Source organism: Schistocerca gregaria, chromosome 2 (assembly GCF_023897955.1).
Source record: "Schistocerca gregaria isolate iqSchGreg1 chromosome 2, iqSchGreg1.2, whole genome shotgun sequence".
Taxonomy (NCBI): domain Eukaryota; kingdom Metazoa; phylum Arthropoda; class Insecta; order Orthoptera; family Acrididae; genus Schistocerca; species Schistocerca gregaria.
The window spans coordinates 693060523-693085737 of NC_064921.1; the positions used below are offsets into that span (position 1 = coordinate 693060523).

At 37.8% G+C, this 25215-nt stretch overlaps 1 protein-coding gene across 2 annotated transcripts in view; it reads left to right on the forward strand.

Annotated features, from left to right (window-relative positions):
• The window catches only part of LOC126334778 (threonine aspartase 1), a 61948-nt gene that overhangs the window by 20875 nt on the left and 15858 nt on the right, over nt 1–25215 (forward strand). For both annotated transcript variants that reach the window (XM_049997378.1, XM_049997379.1), the window contains 4 exons: nt 8130–8209; nt 8429–8496; nt 8621–8752; nt 24154–24343. In XM_049997378.1, the coding sequence (XP_049853335.1) occupies nt 8130–8209; nt 8429–8496; nt 8621–8752; nt 24154–24343 (470 nt within the window). The remainder of the gene's footprint in view (nt 1–8129; nt 8210–8428; nt 8497–8620; nt 8753–24153; nt 24344–25215) is intronic.

Consider the following 25215-nt stretch of genomic DNA (forward strand, 5'->3'; position numbering starts at 1 on the left):
ATCTCTTTTCTCTGGTCTTCGTCTATGTCTTTCTTGTACTGTGTCGTCCCTTGTCGTCTCCGTTATGTATTTATTGCTTGTTGGACTTTTCTTCGTGTATTATTATGGTCGTGGAACAAGGGACCGATGACCTAAGTAGTCTGGTCCCTTTAACCCCCACAAACCAACCAGTATTAGTATTTATATTGAGAGGCAGTACATTTACATAGAACATTAATAAAATTGGTTTCTGGATTGTACCTAGAGGAACTCCTTGTGACACAGTTTTCCACTCTGAGCAGTAATCTGCTCCATTTTATGTGATTATTGCCCTTTGTTCCCTCTCCGTGAGATATGATTCAAACCATTCAAAGCAGTATCCCAATTCCATACCTATTGAGTATTGATTTACAGAGTCGAATGCTTTTGTAAGATCACAGAATATTCCTGCAACCTTAGCTTTCCTATCAGACGATAAACTAATTTTTTCATGAACTCATTTATCGCATTTACATTGTTTTTACCTTGTTGGAAGCCAAATTGGTTATTTAAAATGATATCATACTCTGTGATGATGCTTTATATCTTTAAGGCAGCAATTTTTTCGAATATTTTTGATATGAATTGAAGTATAGAAATGGGGCGATAATTTCCCATATCATCTTTTGAACCTTTTCTAAACAATGGTTTTACTTCTGCATATTTCAAGGGATCAGTGAAGTACTAACAATCATCATCTCTGAACTCTTCCTCTACTGTACTCAGTACACAATGCTATAAAAAGTGTTCATATCATTCTGTATTAATTGTTCCCCAAAGTGCAATAAGCCAATCACAACTGAACTGTAATAAATGCCTCCATATCATAAAACTGCATGTCTTCCCTATGCTTAGTCATTGTGCTACCTGGACTGCTGATAGCACTTTATAACTCACAAGTGATTCCTTCCACTAATTTCATGTGATTTTTTACAACCACCTTCCTTAATGCACTAAGCTCCCTGTTGGATAGTACATTAGGTCTGCCTGTTCTTGGTTGTTGCTGTTGCAGTTTCTTTGTATTTCCGCTTTACAATCACATCACCAACAGCCGACTTTGGCAGCCTTAGAAGGGTTGAAATGTCTTTGATGGTCACACAGCATCTGATGACTAGTCCATGTTCGAAGCGACCAAAGTCTTGTGACCGATCCATTCCACTATTACTGCTGCTCTGCTGACAACACAATACTTCCACCTTTCATAATACTGGTAAATGGGCCTCTTGTGACATCTAGCAGTGAATTCTGCATTGTATAGGGGTGTCCGGATTCTTGTGATCAGATTGTGTTCATGTTACAGTGTGTAAAACCTTGCTAGATGTTCTTTTCATTTGAGCATAGCTGCTGCATCCTAGAGCACTGACAGTCCACCATGTATACTCTTATCTATGCGTGCTATGTTATTCTTTCCTTCCACCATCCTTTCAATTACAGTTTTCAGAAATTATTTATCTTCTAATATGTGCCCAACCATTTTATCTCTCCAATTAATATGTTCTAAATGATGGATGGGATGCTGGGTGACAGTCCACTTGATCATCAGTAGCCTCTTGTACTGATACATTTCAAAGGTTTCTAACTGCTTAATTTCCATTTTCTAAGTTGTTCATGTTTCACACCCACACAGAGCTGTCCTCCAAATGTAGCTTTCCATGAACATAAAACAGTTCTGCACAGGTTCCAGCAAATGATGGACTGGCTGAAAGAAATTACAGGAAAGAAGTATTTGTCAAAAACATGATATAATAGATGCCACTGAGTGCTCCTATCAGTCTTAAACAGTAATTAAAAAGTGGCTCTGATTAAAGGTTTCAGAGAGAAGTGACACTGGTGTTCTGCATTCCTGCCAGCAGAGGTAAACCAAATAAAAGTATAAATTCGATTGGGATAAGTTAATCCATTTAGATCTTGTTTATAATAAAACATAATTAATAGAGGAGACAACAGTAGTGAGGAAAACAGAAATTATAGAGTTAAGGGACAGACCAGGGAGATTGTTGGGAATACAGGGTGAGTCAAAAAGGACTTTACATATATGGAATGCTATAGAAATATCTTAAGATAACGTGCAGAATCGGTAGATGTGTCATTTTGAAGCAAACAACTTCAAATTTGATTCACAAAGTGCTTCAGCACCCCATTCTACCACCAGGAGCACCAGTGCAGTGCACAGATGAAATGGCTGCTTTCACTGTTACGGAGCATGCTCACTTTTGATTTCATGAAACGAACTCTGCAACAACTACTCAGTGTAAATTTCGCACTGAAAACACTAAAGAACCTCCAATCAGGCCAACAATTTACAAATCGAATCTACACTGCTGTTGTACAAGTTACGCCCAATTTGCTGCAACAAGTGTGGGGAGAAAATGATTACCGGTGGGATGTATGCTGCAACACAGATGGTAGTTGCATCAAAACGAAATGAGACTTAACACTTTCTTGTGAAACTTGAGGTTGTTTGCTACAAAATGACACATGTACTGATTCTGTAAGTTATATCAATAAATGTCTATATCATTCCAAAGTTGTAAAGGCCTTTTTGATTCACTATGTATAGGTGAGTTCTAATTATACTGACCTATGAATATATAATGCAATCAAGAAGTTGTGCACATGAAAATAATGTGTCTCTAAATAGGAATTACATTGGATTGCATTTGTTCAGTCGGCCATGGTAAGATAGCACCACAGGTATTACCAACAACAAACGAAAATACCGATGTAACTGATACAGGTTACATGATTTCTGTATTATTGCACAGTTCATTCATTGATAAATACATCATTTTCCCAAAAGCAATGAGTTTTCCTTTTCGAACCATATTTTGCCAGTCCTCAGTATGCTTGTATTGCAGACACAGTTCATAGGAAATATCCAAATGCCACAGTGCATTTAAGTAAAAATGAGATAGAATGAGATTTTCACTCTGCAGCGGAGTGTGCGCTGATGTGAAACTTCCTGGCAGATTAAAACTGTGTGCCCAACCGAGTCTCGAACTCTGGACCTTTGCCTTTCGCGGGCAAGTGCTCTACCATCTGAGTTACCTAAGCACGACTTACGCCCGGTACTCACAGCTTTACTGGCAGAAATAAAGCTGTGAGTACTGGGCGTGAGTCGTGCTTCAGTAGCTCAGATGGTAGAGCACGTGCCCGCGAAAGGCAAAGGTCACGAGTTCGAGTCTCGGTCGGGCACACAGTTTTAATCTGCCAGGAAGTTTCATATCAGCGCACACTCCGCTGCAGAGTGAAAATCTCATTCTGGAAACACCCTCCAGGCTGTGGCTAAGCCATGTCTCCGCAATATAATTTCTTTCAGGAATGCTAGTTCTGCAAGGTTCGCAGGAGAGCTTCTGTAAAGTTTGGAAGGTAGGAGACGGATACTGGCAGAAGTAAAGCTGTGAGTACCGGGCGTGAATCGTGCTTCGGTAGCTCAGATGGTAGAGCACTTGCCCGCAAAAGGCAAAGGTCCCGAGCTCGAGTCTCGGTCGGGCACACAGTTTTAATCTGCCAGGAAGTTTCAAAAATGAGATAAATCATCCATTTCAAGGATTGTGGATCAGTTACATGTGAGAAGAGAACTGGAAGACTGATTGTTTTGATAGTTGCTAAACTGGCTGAGGTGAGGGATGTGTTGCTGTGTTCAACTTCAAAATGTTTGACCAATTTTTCAGTTTCTTAATTTCATACAACAGGGCTTTAAAAATGAAGCAGAAGTTAAAGCTTCATGCATATCATGTTCATAGTGTGCAGGAACAGAAAAGAAGAGTGTTTAACATGTTGGTTTTAGTCATTTGTTGATATTCGTGGCACTACAGAACTGGACCACGTGTCTGTCACTGAATAGGAGTGGTTTCTGTCAATGGATACATGAATAGTTTAAACACAAGAACTTTGTCAATCAGAAAGGCACCTGCTTTTTGTGAAAACACATTGCACTGTCAGAAAATTGGAGTGTGATAAGTCGTATTGTGTCTTAGCACAGAGGGCTCTAATGAAACAACTCATTTCTCGAGTAAATCTCTTGGCGATTGAATCACCCCTAAAGGAGAATGCCACCCCTCTTCCCCCCCATGTTCTACTGATTTAAAGTCTCCAGAATTCAGTTGGACCGTCTTAAGTAAGAGTCTGCTCATATTGGTGGAGTACCTTGTACATACACAACTAATACTTACAGAATAATAATATATGGAAATATAATAGTAAAAGAAAGACACAAATATACAGTGAACAAAAACCGTAGTGCAATTCTTCTTTATTTGCAGGATTTCATTTCATGTGTTTGAGGTGAGGGATGTTTATTACTAATTTATGGCCCTCTTCTATGATTCTACCACTATGAGTCCATAAATTTTCAAACCACATTGCAAGATGGTGATGGTTAACAATTTTAATCTTTCAAGTGTGAGTTCTTCCTTGACAGTAATTCCAGTATTGAAAAGTTTTGTTTCCTGACTAAACACATCTTCTCTTTTTTTGGTATGACACAAATGTTATTTTATGGGTATAGGTTTCGCAGCTCCCGGTTGTCTGCATCCTAATTCATGGCTTTTGGCAGTATCACCTGTATGCCAGCATTCTCATGTGCAGTCATTACAAACAAATCATTGGTGTGTATCTGATCTCTCTTTGCCACCTCAAACAAGAGCAAGCTATCCTTATCTGATATTGATCTCTTTCAGGAGTGACAGTCCACAATTTGTTTCGTAAATCAACAGACCTTTTTTTTTTTTAAATTCAGACAAACACTTCCTTAAAAATCAAATTTCAGCAATAATGTATCTGATTGTTCCTGAATTTGTTATAACTGCAGCAGTTACCACACTTGTATACCTGTGCAATATGCAGAACCAAGATGCTACCTGTCACTGGTGGCTTTGTGTCTGCATTACCATATGTCATATTCAGAAATGTGCTATGTTCAATTTCAAAATGAACTGTTACAGTTCTTTCCATATTTTACTATTTTCTAGTTTTTTTCCATAAATTGTAATGATGTATTTGGCCTGATGCATTTTGTTGGTATTTACACAGTTGCCATCCCATGTGAAATCTGTCAATGGTCTTGACTTCTCAGATTTTGATAATTTTTTGAACACTGATATTCATTGTTATCTACATGAAAAATTCTAAATTAAAATTTCTTGTCCCTTTCATTTCTGAGTTCTTAATTTTTAAAGTTTCGAAAATTGTGTGATTCTTTTGTCAAGTTTTGAAACCTTACAGTGACCATTTAAAAAAAAAAAAATGCTGTGTGTCATAAATAGACTTAAAATTAATACAATTCTTGTAAGTTTTAAAAATATGCAGTAATTGATAATATTCTCCAAAGTGCTGAATTTTTCCAAACAAAACGTGTTTTTAATTTTTAAAATTTCTAATTCAAGTATTTTTTTGACAAAATGATATAATAGTGGGAACATATTAAAATAAATTTTATTGTACTGGTAAACACAGGATACTGGGTGCAGTCTGCATGACTTTAAACTTATAACCAAGTTTCAAGGGAAAACTTAAATCTCAAAAATGAAAAAGTCGTCAAGTCATTATCATATTTTATTTGGTGACAATTTATTACATTATTAGATTTATATTTGCATTCAGATTTTACTTTCCCCATTTTTAACAGTGGAAACAATTTGAACACAGACCATAACAACAGATGCTGTATGAAGCACATGAATATCTTTATTTTACACATACATTAATATTATCAATTGTACATTGGTGTTGCTGTTACTGAATGTTATTGTTTAAATGCTCTGCAATGTGAAATTTTCTAGTGTTCTTCAGCAAGAAAAACTTTATGGTCATCCAATCACAATCTTATTACAAACTAAGATTGTCTAATTTATTGCAGTCGTCTTTTACACGACATAGTCTTGTCCTCTCAATTAATAATGACATATTACTGATATAAAAACACATTTTTTCCCAATAGAATGTGATAGGCCTTTCACATCTCTTCAGCTGATAGTTCATGTGTTCTTCCAGTGGCAGTACTGGGGCTTAGTTTAAAAAGTATGATTTTTTCCTGGAACAGTCCATTTATCTATAATTCTTGGGTATGAAAAAGGACTAGCTTGTTCACAAACCTGCATAAATACAAGGTTTACTATTTCTTTCACATCTCTTGATAGCACAGAAGTCATCCACCATTTGTTGTCATAAGCACAATCAACAAATCCTATATCTGTTCAAAAGCATTTCATCTGCATCAGGACCTACTTGAATTTTATGAGTATCAAAGTCCTTATAATGAGAAACACCATTGGCTTAACTTTGCTTATAGGAATAAATACATTATGCTTACAAGCCTCTGTTACTGCTACAGCCTCGCAGAATTGTTCTGCTGAGCTTCCTTATTTCTGCTGCTTGTTCATCATTTGTGACTGTTGAAATATTTTTCTTTAACCTAGTCAGATAATTGGAAGAGAGTTCATATTTGAAATGTGTCATGCAGGCATAGCAGATGAACATGAATGATAAGAAAACCGTAATTTATTAAGACATTCTATATGAATATCCTCAAGTGACAATGTGGCAGAAGTGTGATGGTGTCATAATCTGAAATGCGTGATTGCCCAGTAATGTAAGAAAAAGATAGAATGCTACATGCAGTAAAGATGACATTAAGTTGCAGACAGGCACAATTGAAAGATGCTGACACCTTCACGTTTGATCCCATCCTTCAAGTGAAACACACACACACACACACACACACACACACACACACACACACACACACACACACACACACATTCATTTAAACAAGCAAGTACACCTCATGCACACATGACCACCATCTCTGGCAGCTTGGACTAGAAGGCATTCTGGTCCAAGCATCTGGAAATGGCTGTCATGTTTGCATGAGGTGTGCTCCTGTGTCTTGTGTGTGTGTGTTCCTTTTTGTGATAAAGGCTGTGGCTGAAGTGTTAGTCTCTTTTAATTGTGCCTGTCTGCAACTTAATGTGTCATCCTTAAAGTAAGTAGCACTCTCACCTTTTCCGTACATTTTTGACATTCCATCCTGAACTCGCCACTGTTTAATCATTCAGTAAAACATTATATGACAATCACAGTGACAGTGCTTGGTATGTATCATATTCCAACATGTTTCTCTCAGTGCTTCATTGTATGATTGAGCATTTAAATCATGACACCATTGCTTTTCTTCCACCTTGTCACCACCTTGTGCTTAATTAGTTGTATGTGTGTGCAGTAACCTGTTCCCCTTTCCCACTCCAGTGCTCTGCTAATTTTATCTCAACAATTCATCTCTACTGCATCAATAGATATGAATGTTTTTGTTTAATCATATACTGGTAATATATATTTTCCATTGTTCTATAAACATAAACTCATATATAAATGAAAATGACATAAGATCCATTACATTATTTATGTTAAATTGTTATTTGGCATGGTTTACTACATTTTTAATATGATAAACCAAAGTGTGCATAATTAGTAAGCAATAATTACATTTTAACTTTAGTTTTATGAATTGGCCTGCAAAATTTGTGCAGTTTTGACACAGCTGACAATGAAAATTGCGGTCAAACAAAATTTATTTCATTGTGAAATTAGGCACAAACGTTAACAAATAAAGCATGACTGATGTGCAATTTTTTAGCTTTAAAATGTTTCCAATTTTAAAATTTCATCAGTTGATTTGGGAAAATGTATACTTTTGGTGAGGGTGCTGAAGTAGCAAATGTTTTTAAAGCTTACGAGAAATTGTGGAAAAAAACATAAATTTCTGCTCAGTAGATCCAATAGTTCTTGAGATATGACCATTTTAAGGATTCAAAACATGACAGAAATCACACAATTTTGAAAAAGGAAATTAATAATTCAAGAAATGAAGTTCGAAAAAAAAAATCTTTAATTTTGGATTTTACCTTACTCTAATGTATAGAATAAAAAGACAAGCGGCAAAATTCTATAGCATGTTGGTTCAAATGTATTTTTTTATTTGTTGATTTTACAAATAAAGACCCAATAATGCTTTGCTGCTTTGTAATTACTTGATAGCCACAGATTCATTTTCATCACGTAAAACATAAACTGCTTATCTGTGCTGAAGTTGAGGCTTCAATCCTTTCCAGTATGCTCGTTGGAGATAGTGCCCGTGCCCATGCTGCAAAAGTGGGTGTTGAGCTTGTGCCTCCAGAAGCTCTTGTCACAGGTATTGTATAATTGTATAAGTTATGTATGGCCAAGAATAATGTATGTGTGATAAATATTGACATGTAGGGGATTATATGTGTGAGAGTAACTTTAAAAAGCCTTGCTTACTTTACATGGTTATTGAGCTTGCAGTACTATGGTTGGCTTATCAACTATATTGTAATATACTTTGAGCACTGGGAACATCTAGAGAAGTTAATATTGCCTTTTGTTACAGCGGAACAACAGAGAAGGTATAATAAATACAAGAGAAGAGTAACAATTGCTCCAGAAGATCAGATGGAGGTAAACAACATTAAAGTGCTTTTTCATTGGAGTTAGGCCTTCAAAAAAATACCTATCAGATTTTAATGTGTAATGTGTCACGTAGGTACCAAAGACCAGATTTTTTTTTTTTTTTTTTTTGCAGGATACTGGAGCTGAATGGGAACCTGCACGTTTAGATACTGTTGGAGCAGTGTGTGTAGATTTTCAAGGGCATGTTGCTGCAGCGTGTTCAAGTGGAGGTATCATGCTCAAAAGCAAGGGTCGGGTTGGACAGGTCTGTAAGCACTCTTAATTCGAAAATATAACAATGAAAACAATCAATTTTTGACAAAATAATTTAATTGGATAGGTAAAAAATCTACTCACCACATGGCAGCAGAACATAAACATAAAAGAAGATTTAATTAGGCAAGCTTTTGAAGCCAGTGGCTCCTAGTTCAGGCAGAAAGCTTGAAGGGGAAGGGAGAGGGGTTAAAGAAAAAGACTGGAGAGTTCTAGGAAAAGGAGATTTCAGAAAAGTCACCCAGAACCGCGAGTCAGGGGACACTTACCGCACAGAATCCCATGCAGTAACTCTCCCCTGACCAGTGGTTCTGGGTGACTTTCCCGAAATCTACCCCTATTCCTAGACCTCTCCAGCCCTTTTCCTGCACTCCTCTTATTTCCCTTTCAACCCTTGTGCCTGGGGGAGGAGCCACTTGTCTGAAAGTGAGCCTAATTACAACCTTATTTAATGTGCGTTTTCTGCTGCCGCTTTTGACCACCCACTTTACTATACAGGGGTAATATTCATGTGGATATAAATTTTTGTTTTAAGCTAACCCATTGTCTTGCATTTCAGGACACCACATAGCAGCAGCTAGTTTTCTGAAAGTAACATTGTGGTTGAAAACAAGAGACTTGAAGTGTTACAATGTTTCAGAATGTTATAACAACTAACAAGGCCAACATCTTTTGTCACAAATATAGCCCTGTCAACAAAGATCAAAAAATGTGTTCTGGGGGAAACAGTCAAGTGTGCAAATTTTTGTACTGTTGCACTGAGTGTTATGAACAACATACTAAAAATCCTGACTGACATATGTGAGCGTGGGGATGGGGAGAGGCACACGTAAAAAAGACTTTCTTAGGTTTTCTTGAATATTGTGGAAACTGCAGCATCTAGTGAAAACATTTCCCAGTACAAAATTAAATTACATTAAATTCCGTACAAGAAAAGGTCGTATTCCTTTTTTTCTCTACAATTAATTGTTCTGTTTTGCAGAGGATGGAAAGACCTCAGTTATTAAAAATAGTTAAATGAAGTGAGTTAAGAACAAATATTAAATGTGCGTACAATATCTGAGTGCAGCAGAGCTGTCTTAAGGGATGAATTGTGTTCTAGGAGTGTAACAGGCTGGAAAGGCGGGGGTGGAGATCAGAAGTGTGAGGAAAGGTAAGTCAACAGATTGTGGTCATCCACTTCTCACCTTGATAGGTCTGCAAAATGAAGAGTGAGTAGACCCAGGAAATTTCACAAAGTTATACCAACACCTCTGCAGCCCAGCTCCCATGGAGGGGGTGTTTACTTTCCACTTAGTGTTATATTAGTTCAGTGAATATAGATATGAATTGCTATTAATACAAATGCAAGAAAAGCATATGTACAGATTCTATGTAAATCTCTGTACACTGCTATAAGGGAAATTGATTGTTAGTCATACTTTATGATAGTCGTAGCATCCTTCAAGGAAAGGCAACTTCACCATCATGAGCACTGTTCCCTTTTCAGTGTATAGACAGTCTGTTTCTCACCACCATGTCCTCTGCAGTTCTCTTGTGTAAGTGGATGAAATAACTTCACTGAGCTTGGGTTAATATAGTGGAGTTAGTTACATGTTCCTTAAATCATTTGAATGATTCTTTTATCGAAATGATGTGGAATGAGTCAATTTACAGGATATGTATATGCGACTAGTGTCAACATTATGAACACATTATTGTTGTAGTCCTACTCGTGCAACTATGCTTAAAACAAGTTGTTGTTGTTGTTGTTGTTGTTGTTGTTGTTTTTCCTGGCTACCAGATTTTAAGAAGAAATGAATGGAATAGAAGGAAAATTGCCCAGGAGAAATGATTTTGAATTAGATTTAAAATGTGCTGTGCTACCTATCAGACACTTTATATTATTGGGCAAATGATCAAAAAATTTTGTTGATACATATTGAACTCCTTTCTGAGCCACTGGCAACATCAATACTGAGTAATAAGTCATTTTTCCCACTAGTGTTGTAGGTATGGACATCACTGTTCTCCTCAAATTGTGATAGATTATTAATGAAGAATTTCATTAGCAAATATATGTATTGTGGCACAGTTAAAATGCCTAGCTTCTTGAAGTGCCTACATTACATCTGTGGGTGAACACCACATATTATTCTTACTTATCACTTTTGTGCAATCAGTGCTTGCTTTCTAAGTAGTGTGTTACACCAGAAAAATATTCTATGAGTCATTATTGAGTGGAAATATGCAAAATTTCAGAAAAATGATACTTCTGATTCTGGGATTAGCAATTATACGAAGAACAAAAGTAGCTGAAAGTAATTATTTGAGAAGCTCAGTAATATTTTTCGTCCAGTTCAAGTTTCCATTAATATGTACACCCAAACATTTATAGCACTCTACCCTGTTTACTGACTCTTGCTTTTGTGCTACATCAGTTGTTTATATAACTCTATTTGTTGTACAGAACTGAATATAGTGTTTTTTTTTTTTCAAAATGTAGGGAAAGTCCATTTTCTGAGAATCACTTTATAATTCTTTGGAAAATATCATTTACCATCTCTTCCATAGCTTTTCCTCTTATTGGCTTTATTATAGTACTGGCATCCCCTGCAAAAGCACCAATTCTGCATGTTGATTGTTAAGTGGAAAGTCATTCACATGCATAAGCAATAGGAGTGAGCCCAAAATTAAACAGGACTCCCTTTGTTGCTTCTCCCCAGTCATTAAAATTTTCTATCCTTCCAACATTGTTTGAATTATTCAGCACAACCTTTTGCATTCCCCACAAAACTTGAGTTTTTCTAGGAAAGTAACATGATCTAAACACCTTCAAAACAACACAGGAAATTCCAGCTGGCAATATTTTATAATTTAAGGTTTGTAATAACTAGCATTCTCAGTCCAGCAACCTCTTGGAATCAAAACTGTGATGTACTAAGTAAATTGTTGACTGTTAAGTGTGAGACTGCTCTTGACTTTATTACATTTTTGGATAGTTCGCAAAAAGACGTCAATAAGCAAATTAGGTGATAATTGTTTAAATCTCTCTCGTCACCTTTCTTATGACGAGGTTTAACATTTGCGTATTTTAACTTGTCTGGAAAAATTCCTTGTGCCAGTAAGGCACTGCTGATATAATTAAGGACACTACTTATTAAGTTGGAACAACTCAGAATTCTGTTCAGCACCATCTGAGCTCTTGCTTTTTAGAGTTCTATTTATTTCATTGAAGGATGTTGGTCCTACTTCTTGTTGCTTCAGGTTTTCTCAAATGACATATTTTTGATGCCACATTTAGATAGTGATTCTTAAAAGTATCTGCAACTTGTGAATTATCAGTCACATAATTGTCATTTAATTTAATTGTTATGGTAACTTGTACATTAACTAATTGTCCTTTCTCCCATTTGACAGTATCACATATAGTTTTAATCTTGTTATCTGTATTATTTATTTCAATTAGGACGTGCGTGCTTCTGGATGTTTTAAAGACTAACCTTGAAATACTACAGTATTTTTTGTGGCATGCAGATAATGTCAGCTCTTGCCTTATTCTGGCCTTTATATAAATTTCCCTTTTGCTCTTACCTGATATTTTAATTCCCTTCGTTACCCATGGCTTACCTGTTTTTTTTTTTATTTTTTTTATTTTTTTTTATCTTCTGGATAATTTTTGGAAAGCAGCTTTCAGATATTAATACAAATTTACTATAGAATACATTGAACTTGACATTAGCATCTTGTTCTATCCCTTATGTATTTTTATTCGTTAAGTACTTATTTACAGTTGTCCATTGATCTTTTATGTAAAATACATTTCTATAAACAATGGCCGAGAAGTGCTTAATTTGTGAGTGTGATGTTGTCAGTGACCTCGTAGTGTTGGTGTGGAGGGTATTGGATTGGTAGATTTGGCATCTTGTTGCTGTCTGTTGTTGGCAGTGAATTTTAAATCCATGTAACTGTGTTGTAGTCAATTTGTGACGCATTATGAATGACCAGAAACTTACTGCATTTTTTCACCACTAATTGTGCACTGGTAGGCTGCACAAATTTTGTCCATTTAGGAGTTACCGGAAATTGTAGATCGAGCTGCACTTATTGGAGCCACTTACCATGCATTCACAGTATATCATGTAAGGTGGGTGTCAGTGTTTCTGATGGAATAGGACTGATTATGTTTAAACCTACAACAATAATCTGCTGTAATGCATTGCTTGACTTGTGTTGAAATATCTGAAGTCCCATAACATCTCAATGACCTATTCCATTACAGAGGAAGCCAATTTAAGGCTCTGGACCTCTTCAGATGGTGGAGATCTGAGGCTGGGGTGATGCATGTGATACCCTGCAGCTGCATAAAATATTCCAGCCATTGATAGTGGAGACAATGAAATCAATATTGTCGAATACATGTTGACAGCATGTTACACTTGGGGGCAAGCTCTTCAGTGTGGTAAACAGTTGCCAGCTCCAGCCATTCACTTTTTTTTACATAATAGCTCAATTAACAGCTGCAAATAAATACCTAACCCTTAATTGGTATCATACAATTTTGTAACATGATGTCTGTCAGACTCCTGAAGGTTACTATTGAATTACACAATGTTCTTTTTACTTATTGGTTGTTTATTGTTCTCAACTAGTTACAACATGCATTTTCATACATATGAAAGTGAAACCACTGCAAAATATTAATAATCAAGAAAAAAATACAGACAACATATAAGTGATGTTACAAAAAAACGTGGACTATCGTATGTTTTCAAAAATTTAGAAATAAAACTTTTAGCCATTAATCTATGCTATGCCCGTTTCTCATACACAACTAAGAAAAAGAAACAAAATTACTCAAAAATTTCAAGAACAAGTTCACATTTTAATGTTAGCTTTCATAGTTCCAGAAGTCACAATGTAGGCGTTATAGAAGTTTGCGTTCTGGTGCCTGTCTTACACACAATATTTAACGCGTACTTTGCTGGTTTTCTGGGCAGCTACTTCCAAAATCAACATCATCTATTGAAAGACACAAGCATTTCATCATTACAATTAGTGCAGCCTAGGAAATAACACTTCTGACTGTTCGCAGTAAATGTGTTAAAAATGTTTGACACTGCAGCAGTCATATTTTATATTTTTTTCCTTTCATCCCTGTTGTCTGGGTTCCCAAATCTAAGAATTCGCAATATGAACAAAAACCTGTTCTCATAGTATTGTGAAAAATGTTAACATCCTCTTCCATTCACTGAGAAAATTTGTCTGTGAATTCGTTGCCAGATTTGGAGATTTCTTGAGCTGAAAGCTCGAGAAAGTGAAATATCACACACAAGACATGGTGGTACTTTCATTTTACTGATTTTATTGTTTGATCATGGTTGAATCTCATTCATAACCTCTTGAGTAAATTGCAGACCCCATGCATTTTCAGCATCTGGATTCTTACCAAAGGCATTAGCCCTAAGTTGCAGACCAGGAATCTACAACAAAATATTATGTTGTCTTGTTGGTTGGTTTGGGGAAGGAGACCAGACAGCGAGGTCTTCGGTCTCATCGGATTAGTGAAGGACGGGGAAGGAAGATGGCCGTGCACTTTGAAAGGAACCATCCCGGCATTTGCCTGGAGCGATTTAGGGAAATCACGGAAAACCTAAATCAGGATGGCCGGACATGGGATTGAACCGTCGTCCTCCTGAATGCGAGTCCAGTGTCTAACCACTGCGCCACCTCGCTCGGTGTTGTCTTGTTCTCTCACTAGTTGATAGTTACATTTTCCTCCATTTGAAACACTCTCCCCTACCGCAAAAGTAGGAATCGTGGTGATACGACTTTTCTCCTTAGATCATATTTATCTGTTCGTTATGTTCCAAGTTCCATCATCATCATCCGCTTCCTGCATTGAATTTGTGTCATCATCACTTTCTGTCTCATATCTGGATCAGTATCACTGTCATGAAAAATGTCATTCATCATTTCTTCCAAATACATTCTGATGTATGGTTCACTTACTTTCAGAACTGATTGAGGATAACCAGACTGTTCAGGCTGTTCTGAATGGTGAGATGGATTTGGAAGAGATATTGTATTGTGCAAATTAATTATAAGGGGTGTTCAAAAAGAAGCAAGCCAGAGGCATAACTACAGAAACCAGTACCTGTATGTTAGAAGTATTGACCCTGGCTGTTGAAGAGACACTTGCTGTTGAGGAGACACTGTGACACAAAGTGGTGAATGGCTTGTCTCTCAAAATTCCCGAGGCTGCGATGTTAACCAGTTCCACATGTACAGCTGAACGTCATCATCCGAGGTGAATCTGAAGGGTTATGCTGACATTCTTCTTTGGCCAAGATGGCCCCCTTCTTATTCACTTCCTGCAGCACAGGACAACAATGAATGCCCAGCTTTACTCGCAAACCTTGACCACCCTTCGCCAAGTGATCAAATCAAAACAACCGGGCAATCTCACATGTGGGGTCATTCTGCTCCATGACAATGCAAAGCCTCATATGGCCAACATAGTCACGGCCCTCCTGCAGAAATTCAAATGAGATGTTCTTGGCCACCTTCCATACAGTACGGTTCCCTCCCTGTGATTACACAATTTTTGGTCCCCCCTTCCTCTGAGGGGGCAAACAATTCATCTCGGATGATGGCGTCCAGCTGTATGTGCGGAACTGGTTAACATCACAGGCCCAGGAATTTTATGAGACAGCTGTTCGCCGCCTTGTGTCACAGTGGGACAAGTGTCTCAACAGCCAGGGTCAGTAGTAGTAGTAGTAGTAGTAGTAGTAGAGGGGTGTTTGGCGCACGACAGCAAGGTCTTCAGTGCCCGTTCAGTAACTTAGTGGGACGGGTGTCAAGAAAAATCCCAGAACAGGAATATAAAATGGAACAGAAAATATGGGTAACAATCGTTGAAAAACATGTGCTCACCAACACCAAAGCGTGGGATGAAGCAGAGCGTCAGCCAGGGTCAATACTTCTAACACACAGGTACTGGTTTCTGCAGTTATGCCTCCGGCTTGTTTCTTTTTGAACACCCCTTACACAAGACACTGTACATAGTAACTATAATATATTACACCCTAATTATCGCAATAAACACAAAATGTTGATAAACATGCCTGTTGAAAAATAATCACACAGCTGACATCATACGTCTGCCAGACATTGCGGCAGCTTTACCATAGTTTTACAATGGCACCTCACATTCACAGCAACAAGCCAGCACTCCACCTGAAATGTACGTGGAGGAAAAAGGGTGAAATGATCCCAGATCGGTAGGTGATGACTATCAGGAAGGTCGACAACTATCTCACAGATGTATGATACCAGTTAAGGGTTAATAAACTGAAAATCACTATATAAATGTGAGCACAGTGAAGTTAATTTGTCCATACACATGAGACAAATAAGCAGGAAATACTGAATAGTCTGTCCGTAAACTGAAAAGTGAGCAGCACTCATTTTGGGGCAAGTTTCCTCTCCCGGAAGACCACTACAGCTGCCATACAGGATGACTAAGAATCAATATCCCTCTGGGATTGTAGAACAGTGCACAGAGATTTACATAGATTCTGTCCATGTGTATTTCTTGTATTAGTATTATTAGCAACAACAATAAAAGGAAATGTAGATTGCTACTCACCATAAAGATGACACGTTGAGTTGCAGACAGGCATAACAAAAAGACATTATGATCTGATTTTCTGGAGTTGACAGTTATGTGCGTGTGTGAGTTGTGCTTGCTTGTTTGCTTTTCCTTTTCTGAAGATGGCTTTGGATGAAAACTAATGTGTAAGTGTGTTTCCGTTGTGCCTGTCTTCAACTCAGTGTATTATCTTTACATATTGTTGATATTCCAACCTGGAGTGTTATTAGTAATTCATATTTGTATCCCACGTAGTGTTAACTCCGTTTGTGAAAAGTTGCCCCCCCCCCCCTCCCCCCCCCCCCCCCCCCCCCGGGCATGTATGCACACTGCTTTGCCAGTGACTCATAAGGGGAGCTGCAGGTCGGTATAATTTCATGAAATACCATACATAGCTTTCTTGGAATAGTGAGGTAGAGAGAATGGGGAACTTTCTGCTTGCTCTTCCTTTTTTACCACCACAATCGAGTGACCTACCTTTCCTCACACTTTTAACCTCTACCCCTGCCTTTTCTCCCTGTTACACCGCCGGCCGCGGTGGTCTCGCGGTTCTAGGCGGGCAGTCCGGAACCGTGTGACTGTTACGGTCGCAGGTTCGAATCCTGCCTCGGGCATGGATGTGTGTGATGTCCTTAGGTTAGTTAGGTTTAAGTAGTTCTAAGTTCTAGGGGACTAATGACCACAGCAGTTGAGTCCCATAGTGCTCAGAGCCATTTGAACCATTTTGAACCTGTTACACCTCCGGAACATAATTTATCCCTTAACACTATTTTAAATAGTCTCTCATTTTCCATTCCCTGCAATGTGGAAACTATTAGCTCTAGAGAACTGGCAGGGAACACAATTGTATGGGATGGGGGCTGAAGCATGTAGTAATAACAGTTGTAAGGAAAGGACAATTTTTGCTGTGTTTTTAGTGAGAAAATCTTATCTGTATCGCAGGATTGAAGTGCTGGATGTTATTAATGGCCACAGGACAGTTATTTTAAGTTAGTGGGAATAGTTAAGTTTTTGTGGCACCAGATAAGAAATACAATTACAGCTTAATACAGTAGCAGATCTGCAAGCATTTCTGATAGAAAAATGGAATTTCTGACTGACAACTATGGAAAGTTTGAAGAAAAAATGTGGTGGCAAACGTTTGGATACAAAAACAATCTATTTTTGACAACATAATATAATTGGGGCTTCCCTGGTATCCATAAGTCTTCAGCCCCTCGTTTGGTCTTAGATGCAATCATGACATCTTTACCATGTGGTGAGGCTGACCTATTAATATTCTTGGAATCTGTGAATACCTTCTCCAAATGAAGTTTCACATGGTCCTATTCAAAATCCCATGCCACTTTCCTTGATGTTGATCTTGTCCTCACCGAAGGCCAGCTACACAGTTCTGTTCACATTAAACTTAACAAACAACGGTACTTACATTATGATAGTTGTCATGCTTTCCATGTCAAACATTCCCTCCCATCGGTGAGGACAAGACCAACATCAAGAAAAGTGGCATGGGATTTTGAATAGCACCATGTGAAATTTAATTTGGAGAAGGTATTCACAGATTCCAAGAATATTAATTGCTCAGCCTTGACATTTGAGGTGAACATATTTGTTTGGATGCAGACTCTTTACAGCAATACAACACCATTCTCACCTTTGTCTTCAGTGGACGTGATTACCCTACCAGCCTAGTTCAAAATCAGATTTCCCAGGCCATCAAATCCAATCCTGGTACTGCTGATCGCTCCAAAAAACAACCTCAGAGCACACCACTATTCACTCAGTGTTATCCTGATCAGGAACATATTAATCAGCTACTTTAACAAGGACATGACTTCTTAAAATCATACCCTGAAATGATATCCATTCTGTCTGAGATTTGGCCCACCACACCTGGAATTGCTTTTCGTTGCCCTCCCAGTCTCCTTCTGCGCCAATCTTACTACTCTATGGCTCCTACCCCTGTAACCGTTCCTGCTGAAAGACTTGCTGAATGTACCCTCCCACCACCACCTACACAAGCCCTGTATCTGGAAAACATTTACCATTAAAGGGAGTGCCATCTGTGAAATGACACATCATATACCAGCTGTTCTGTAAACATTGTTCGATTTCTTGCATCTGCATGCCTACCACCAGATTATCAGTTAGAATGAATGGGCATAGACCAAGGGTGTACACAGGCAACACACAGTATCCTGTTGCAGAGCGTGCACCACAACAAGTCAGTCAAGACCTCGGTGCCATCTGGGTTCTTGTCCCAGATACCAGTTTCTCAGAACTTTGCAGGTGGGCACTAGTACCACAACATGTCCTGGGTTCTCCCCACCCACCTGGCCTTAATGTACATTAATTTCTCCCATCTCAGCATCTCTTCACAGTAACTACTCCTTTCTTCATTCTGTTTTATTTTCTGATCTGTCTATTTTTCACCATCACTCCTCCCACCCCTGTTACGTACAATGCAGTTAGCTTTTAATTCTTATTAACTCATACACAATATTTTAGCAGTAATCCCTGTCTTGCGTATTACTTCGTTTTCCGCATTTAAGTGGTCATGTTATCAAATCTCACCCAGTGCAGTCCCCCACAATCAGTCTTTCCTTTTCATCCCATCTGGTAAGTCTCCCTTGACCTGTGGTTCTGGATGACTATTTCTTTTCCTAGATGTCTTCAATCCTACCCCTCTTCCTTCCCTTCCAATCTTTCTGCCAGAAGAAGGAGCCACTGGCTCCGAAAGCTTACCTAGTTGTAACTTTCTTTTATGTGCGTTTTCTGCCGTCGCTTGGTGAGTAGATTTTTATCTATCCAATATCATTATACAAGTTACCAGTATCATGCAGAAACATGTGGTCTTCAATCTGAAGTTAGGTTTGATGTGGCTCTTTGTGTTGGTGTATCTTGTGTCAGCTTCTCTGTCTGTAGGTACTTACGGCAACCTACATCCATTTGAACCTGCTTACCTATTCAGTTTACCCAACAAATCTTTAGCGTTCTTCTGTACCACTGCATTTCAATAAACTTCTATTCTTTTCTTGTCTGAACTGTTTATTGCCCACTTTTAGTTTCTTGTACAATGCTACACTCTAGACAAATACCTTTGGTCAAAGACTTCCTGACACTCAAAGCTCTTTTTCCCCCCAGAAAGCCTTTTTTTTTTTTTTTTGTTGTTGCTAGTCTGTATTTCATATCCTCTGTACTTCAGCCATCAGTTCAGTTATTTTACTGCCCCCCCCCCCCCCAAAAAAAAAAAAGAAACCAAAGCTCGTCGACTACTTTTAGTATCTGATTTTTCTAATTTAATTCCCTCAGCATCACTTACTTTGGTTTGACTACATCCCATCACCTTCATTTCACTTTTGTTGATTTTCATCTCCTAAACTTGAAATTCAAGACACCAATCATTCAGTCCAACTGAAAATTCTTTTCCGTCTCTGGCAGTATTAAAATATGAGGGTTGGAACTTAAATAGTGGCAACTACTTATTCACAATCGATACAAAAGAGTTACATGTTTGCACCTGTTACTGTCCTTCAGAGTAGCCACCAGCGTTGTGTAGAACCTGTTGCCAGCAATGTGGAAGGCATAGTATACCGTTAGCACAGCTTGTTCTGTTGATGGTGCAAATGGAGTGGTCTACTGCCTCTCAGGTCTCTGGAACAGTTCTGAAGCAAATGCCACGAAGTGGTTCCTGCATCTTCGGAATCAAATCAAAGTCACAAGGACTTTAAGTCCGGGAGTATGGTGGTACAGTACTTCCCTGTCCCATCAACTGAACGGAGCAGCCACAGCTTGCGCTGTATGCACCCGCACATTGTTATTCGAAATGACGGGTGGGTTGCACAGAAAGTGTCACCACTTCTTTCACAAAGCTGGTTGCAGGTGATGCTCCAAAAATGAACAGTAATACTGTGCACTGATGGTCTGCTGTGGAGGAACGTAATGCATTGGAATAACACCATCACAGTATTACACAAGAATCACCATAACTTTCACCATACTGGGGCTCTGATGTACTTTCGACTTTTGCGGCTACCCATAATTACGCCATTCGTTGGATTGGCATTTCAGTTGTGGCTTTTATGATGTGGCCCATGTCTCATCCAGTGTTACGATACAGCATAAAAAGCCTCTCCTTTGCGCTCATAACACTCCAAGTGTGTCTGAGAAGCGTCATAATGAATCCATTTCTGCATTTCCGTCTAGTCATGCAGAACCCATCGTGATGCTTGATTTGATTCCGAAGATGACAGAACCATTTTGTGGCATTTGCTTCAGAACTGTTCCAGAGATTCGACAGGCAGTAGACCATTCCATATTAGATGGGAATAAATAGTTACTGCTACTTAAGTTCCAACCCTCATATAATCAGCAAACCTCAAACTTTATATTTATTCTTCTTAATCTTCTATTCTTTTTAGGAACTTTCTCATTGGTTTCCTTTCCTGCCTACTCAACTTACAAATTGAATGGCTTTTGGGATAGGCTGCAATCTTGACTCTCTCCCTTCTCATTTATTGCACTCCTTTCCTTCAACTCTTATAACTACAGAATGGTTATTGTTCAAGTTGTAGATAATTTTTTGCTCCCAGTATTGTATCCCTGCTACTTTCAAAATTAAAGAGAGTATATAGTCCAGTCAACAGTGTCAGAAGCTTTCTTTAAAACTAAAAATGCTGTGTTTGCCTTTTTTAACCAATTTTCTAGGGTAGTCTGTAGTCTCAATGTTGTCTCGCAATTCCTAGATCTCTCTGGAACCCAAAGTATATGTTTACCAGGAGAAATAATTTTGTCACATTATGTTCTCCCAAGGATCTAGGCAATTCAGCAGGAAAGTTGTCAACTTCAGGTACCTTTGTTGACTTAGGTCTTTCAGTGCACCATCAAATCCTTCTCACAACATTGTATTTCCCATCTCATCCTTACCTACTTCCTGTTTCCTTTCCGTATTATTATCTTCATGTTTGTTTTCCTCATATAGGCCTTCTGTATATTCCTTCTGCCTTTCACTCTTTCCTGGTTTTCTTAGTTCTGGCTTGGCATAAGAGCTCTGATGTTTGTGCATCTTCAGCTGTCTTATATGTGGTATCTATATTCCCTATAATTGTGCATGCTTCTACAGCCATGCATGCGTTTCCTGACCTTTTGTGCTTTGCCATTTGCACTTTTTCAGATTTATTTTTTAAGTGCCCTTATTCCTGTTCATGTGCTTATGTTTCCTGTATTTGTATATTTCGCCTTTCATTTGTTAAATGTAATATCTCACACGTTATCCAAGGTTTCCTGCTGGGACTTACGTTTTTGTGTAGTCATTTCACTATGCTGTTCACAGTAGTTTATCCACATTCATATTTTCTTGTTAGTTATTAAACTTACTCCTGCATTTGTCTTGTTTGATTTAATGCTTATAACCCTATAATCACCTGACCAGAAATCCTGATGTTCCCGCCATTGCATTTAAATAATTCCCATTGTATTTAACTTCAGTCTACCCATTCTAATGTACCGATACAATTTGGAGCACTTCTTCTTCTTCAGTACTACAGCCCTTGGTGGGGCTTGCCCTCCTCAGCAATCTTCCTCCATATCTCTCTGTTCTCAGCTTTTTTCTTCCTTCCACAGATCCCCATCTTGGCAAGGTCAGCCAGCACATTGGCCATCCATCTAGCGCTTGGTCTGCCCTTCCTTCTAGTGGATTACAGTCTGGCATTCATTATTTGTTTGGGCATCCTGTCTTCTGTCATCTTCTCTATATGTCCTAACCAAACCTTAGCAGCTATGTTCAAAGTTTTATATTCTTTGAGATTTGATAAATTTCACTATATCTTTCCCTTGTATAAACTCTTGTATTTCACGATTGTATCTCACTCTCCAACCTTCTGCCTCTCTCTCAGGCCAATAGATTGTTTGTAAGATTTTCCTTTCAAATGTCCTTACGCTCTTACTATCTCCTTCTGTCATTGTCCATGTTTCTGATCCGTATGTGGCAACAGGTCGCACAAGGGGATGGTGTACTCTGAGTTTAGTTGTTCTTGTGGTTAGAGAGTTCTTGAGCATCTTAAGGTCTGTATAATAGGCTTTGTTTCCTGCTTGTATCCTTTCTCTAATACATTATCTCATACTATTATCATTGGTTAGGAGGACACCTAAATAATGGAAGCATCTAACACCTTTGAAGCTTGTATCAGTGTGATGTTGGTCTAGCTTCAAAATTGGACATAACCATATATTTTGTCTTGCTTTCATGTACAGTAAGTCCAATTCTTGTTCCTTCTGCTTCCATTTGTCCATATATTTCTTTAAATGATGTTACATCCCTTGTCACGATGGCAATATTGTCTGCATATGTGCATATCCACCTGGACATCATCATTATTGTTCCTCTTTTATCTACTTTTTGTATGATACTGTGCAGTGCTAAGATAAACAGGACCGCAGAGAGGCCATCATCTTGTTTCACGCCATCCTCAAAGTCAAACTGCCTGGTCATTCTGTTATCACTTTTGCTTTTGTATCCTTTATTGTTAGCTCCATTGACCTTATCAGTTTATCACAGTTATTCACTTTTGCTTTTGTATCCTTTATTGTTAGCTCCATTGACCTTATCAGTTTATCACAGATGCCCAATTCTTTCAGCCTTTTGTACAATTCTGGTCTATTAATACTATAAAAAGCTTGTTTAATGCCAACGAACAGGAAGTGGAGATCCGTATCATATTCATAAAATTTTTCCATTATTTGTCTAACAACAAACAACTGGTCAGATATACTTCTGTTTGGTCAGAATCCACATTGGTATTCTCCGAGTATCTTTTCAGCACACTTCTTTATTCTTTCGTTCAGCACTCCAGAGAAAATGTATTCGTTAGGGTTATGCCTCTATAGTTTTCACAATTGAGCTTTTCTCCTTCCTTATGTATTGGGCATATAATTCCACTCCTCTGGCATGCTTTCATTTACCCATATGTTCTTTGTTAGTTTAAATATTTCACGTCATAGAGATTTCCTCCCTGATTTTATTAGTTCTGACATGATCCTATCTTCACTGAGTCCATGCTTATTTTTTAGTTTATTTATCACTGTTTCCACTTCCAGCATTGTTGGGTTTTGTACCTCATCCGTTTTAAGTTTCTCTTGGCTCTGGGTTCTCTTCCTGTAATTCAGGAACCTGGCATTCGATTATCTGATCTGTAGAATGCCCAGTTTGCTTTTTCCATGTTTGTATGTTAGCATTTACATTCAAACACATAAATTTGGACAGCTGGACAGAGAAGACTATGCGTTAATCAAGCTTTCTGTTCACAGCAGCTTGTATTATCAGTCCCAGAATAGTGTACATTCATCCTGGTAATCCTGTACAGCATGACTTGGATTACAACTGATTATTCTTTTAAGTTCACTTTCTTTCAAATTATCTGAATTGTTGTAGGTAAAACTTTTTCACCTGACAATATCTTTCATACTATTGCAACTGTATGTCATTTGTCTAGTACAACATTCAATAGTAGTATGAACTATTCAGCATTTACTATGACTCTATTTTCTGGCTATATATGCATCATTTTCCTTTCTTTGTTTTGGAACTGTAGATTTCAGTAAGAAATATGATCTAGTTACATCTTTTTTATAGATTGTTGACAATAGATGGATTATTGTTTTTATTTCTGCTTTGAGTTAAACAGGTTTTGAGGAAATAATAAACACTAATTAGTGGTGATGATTGAGATCTTGATTGCATGCTTTTCAATGGCTATTTTTAGGCAGGTATCCCTGGATTTGGTTGTTGGGCTCAGGATGCAAGAGGTGATATTGATGCTGTAGCAGTGTCATCATCTGGTTGCGGAGAACAGTTAATACGTACTTTCCTTGTTAAAGAGACAGCTACAATGTTGGAGGAAAGCATTTGTGCAGTTAGAGGCCTAAAGGATGCATTGAAACTGAAATATTTAGGTAAGTCTTCGATTCTGTTAAACATAAGGTAGTATTAGGCACATCTGACATTAAATGAATTTCTAATGATAACAGCCAATAGGATTAACATGGATTCAAAAAGAGGGATAATAATATAATGAAGTATGGAAACTTAACATTGAATTCCTCAGTGAAAATTGTTGGATGAGTGCAGAATGACAGAAAAAGATTGCAATTGTTTTGTAAACCACATGTAACATTATACCGATGCTCAGTATTAAGAAATAAACATTAAAATCTAGACAATATGTAATAATTGCATATTTGACATGCCAATTTAACTATGAAAAATTGTGTTGCTAAGATCATTCCGTCCTAGCAGTGAATATATGCAGAACCATTTCTCATTTCTGTGTTGCACTTGCTAACTCTTAGTGTGGTCTGTGGTTCCATCTTATTTGAAGATTTATATAATGCATTATGTGCTCCATCTTATGATAATGACTTAAAAGCCAAATGAATACTGATAAATTTTTAATTTTGACAATAAATTGACAGCCATGGTGGAATCACAGCCTTAAACTTGAAGAAATTCATAGTAGCTGTGAAAGCCAACATAAAAGAAAGAGATTAAAATATTAAAACTGTCACTATCAAAATGTCAAATTAAACTGTAACATTTTTTGAATGGGTACCACAACATAGGGTAAGTTGCAATTTGGAGAGTCCTATGTTGCATTTCATTAAAATTTCATTGAAGTAAATGACTGAAAATAACAACAAAAAATTACGTGCATGTCTGAAGGAACAGACTATAATTGCTCACCAAAACTTCTGTCTGTCACACTGTGTACATCCGTGTTCCGTAGTTGACTAAATTCATCACCTAATGCTCATAGCATTACTCGTAT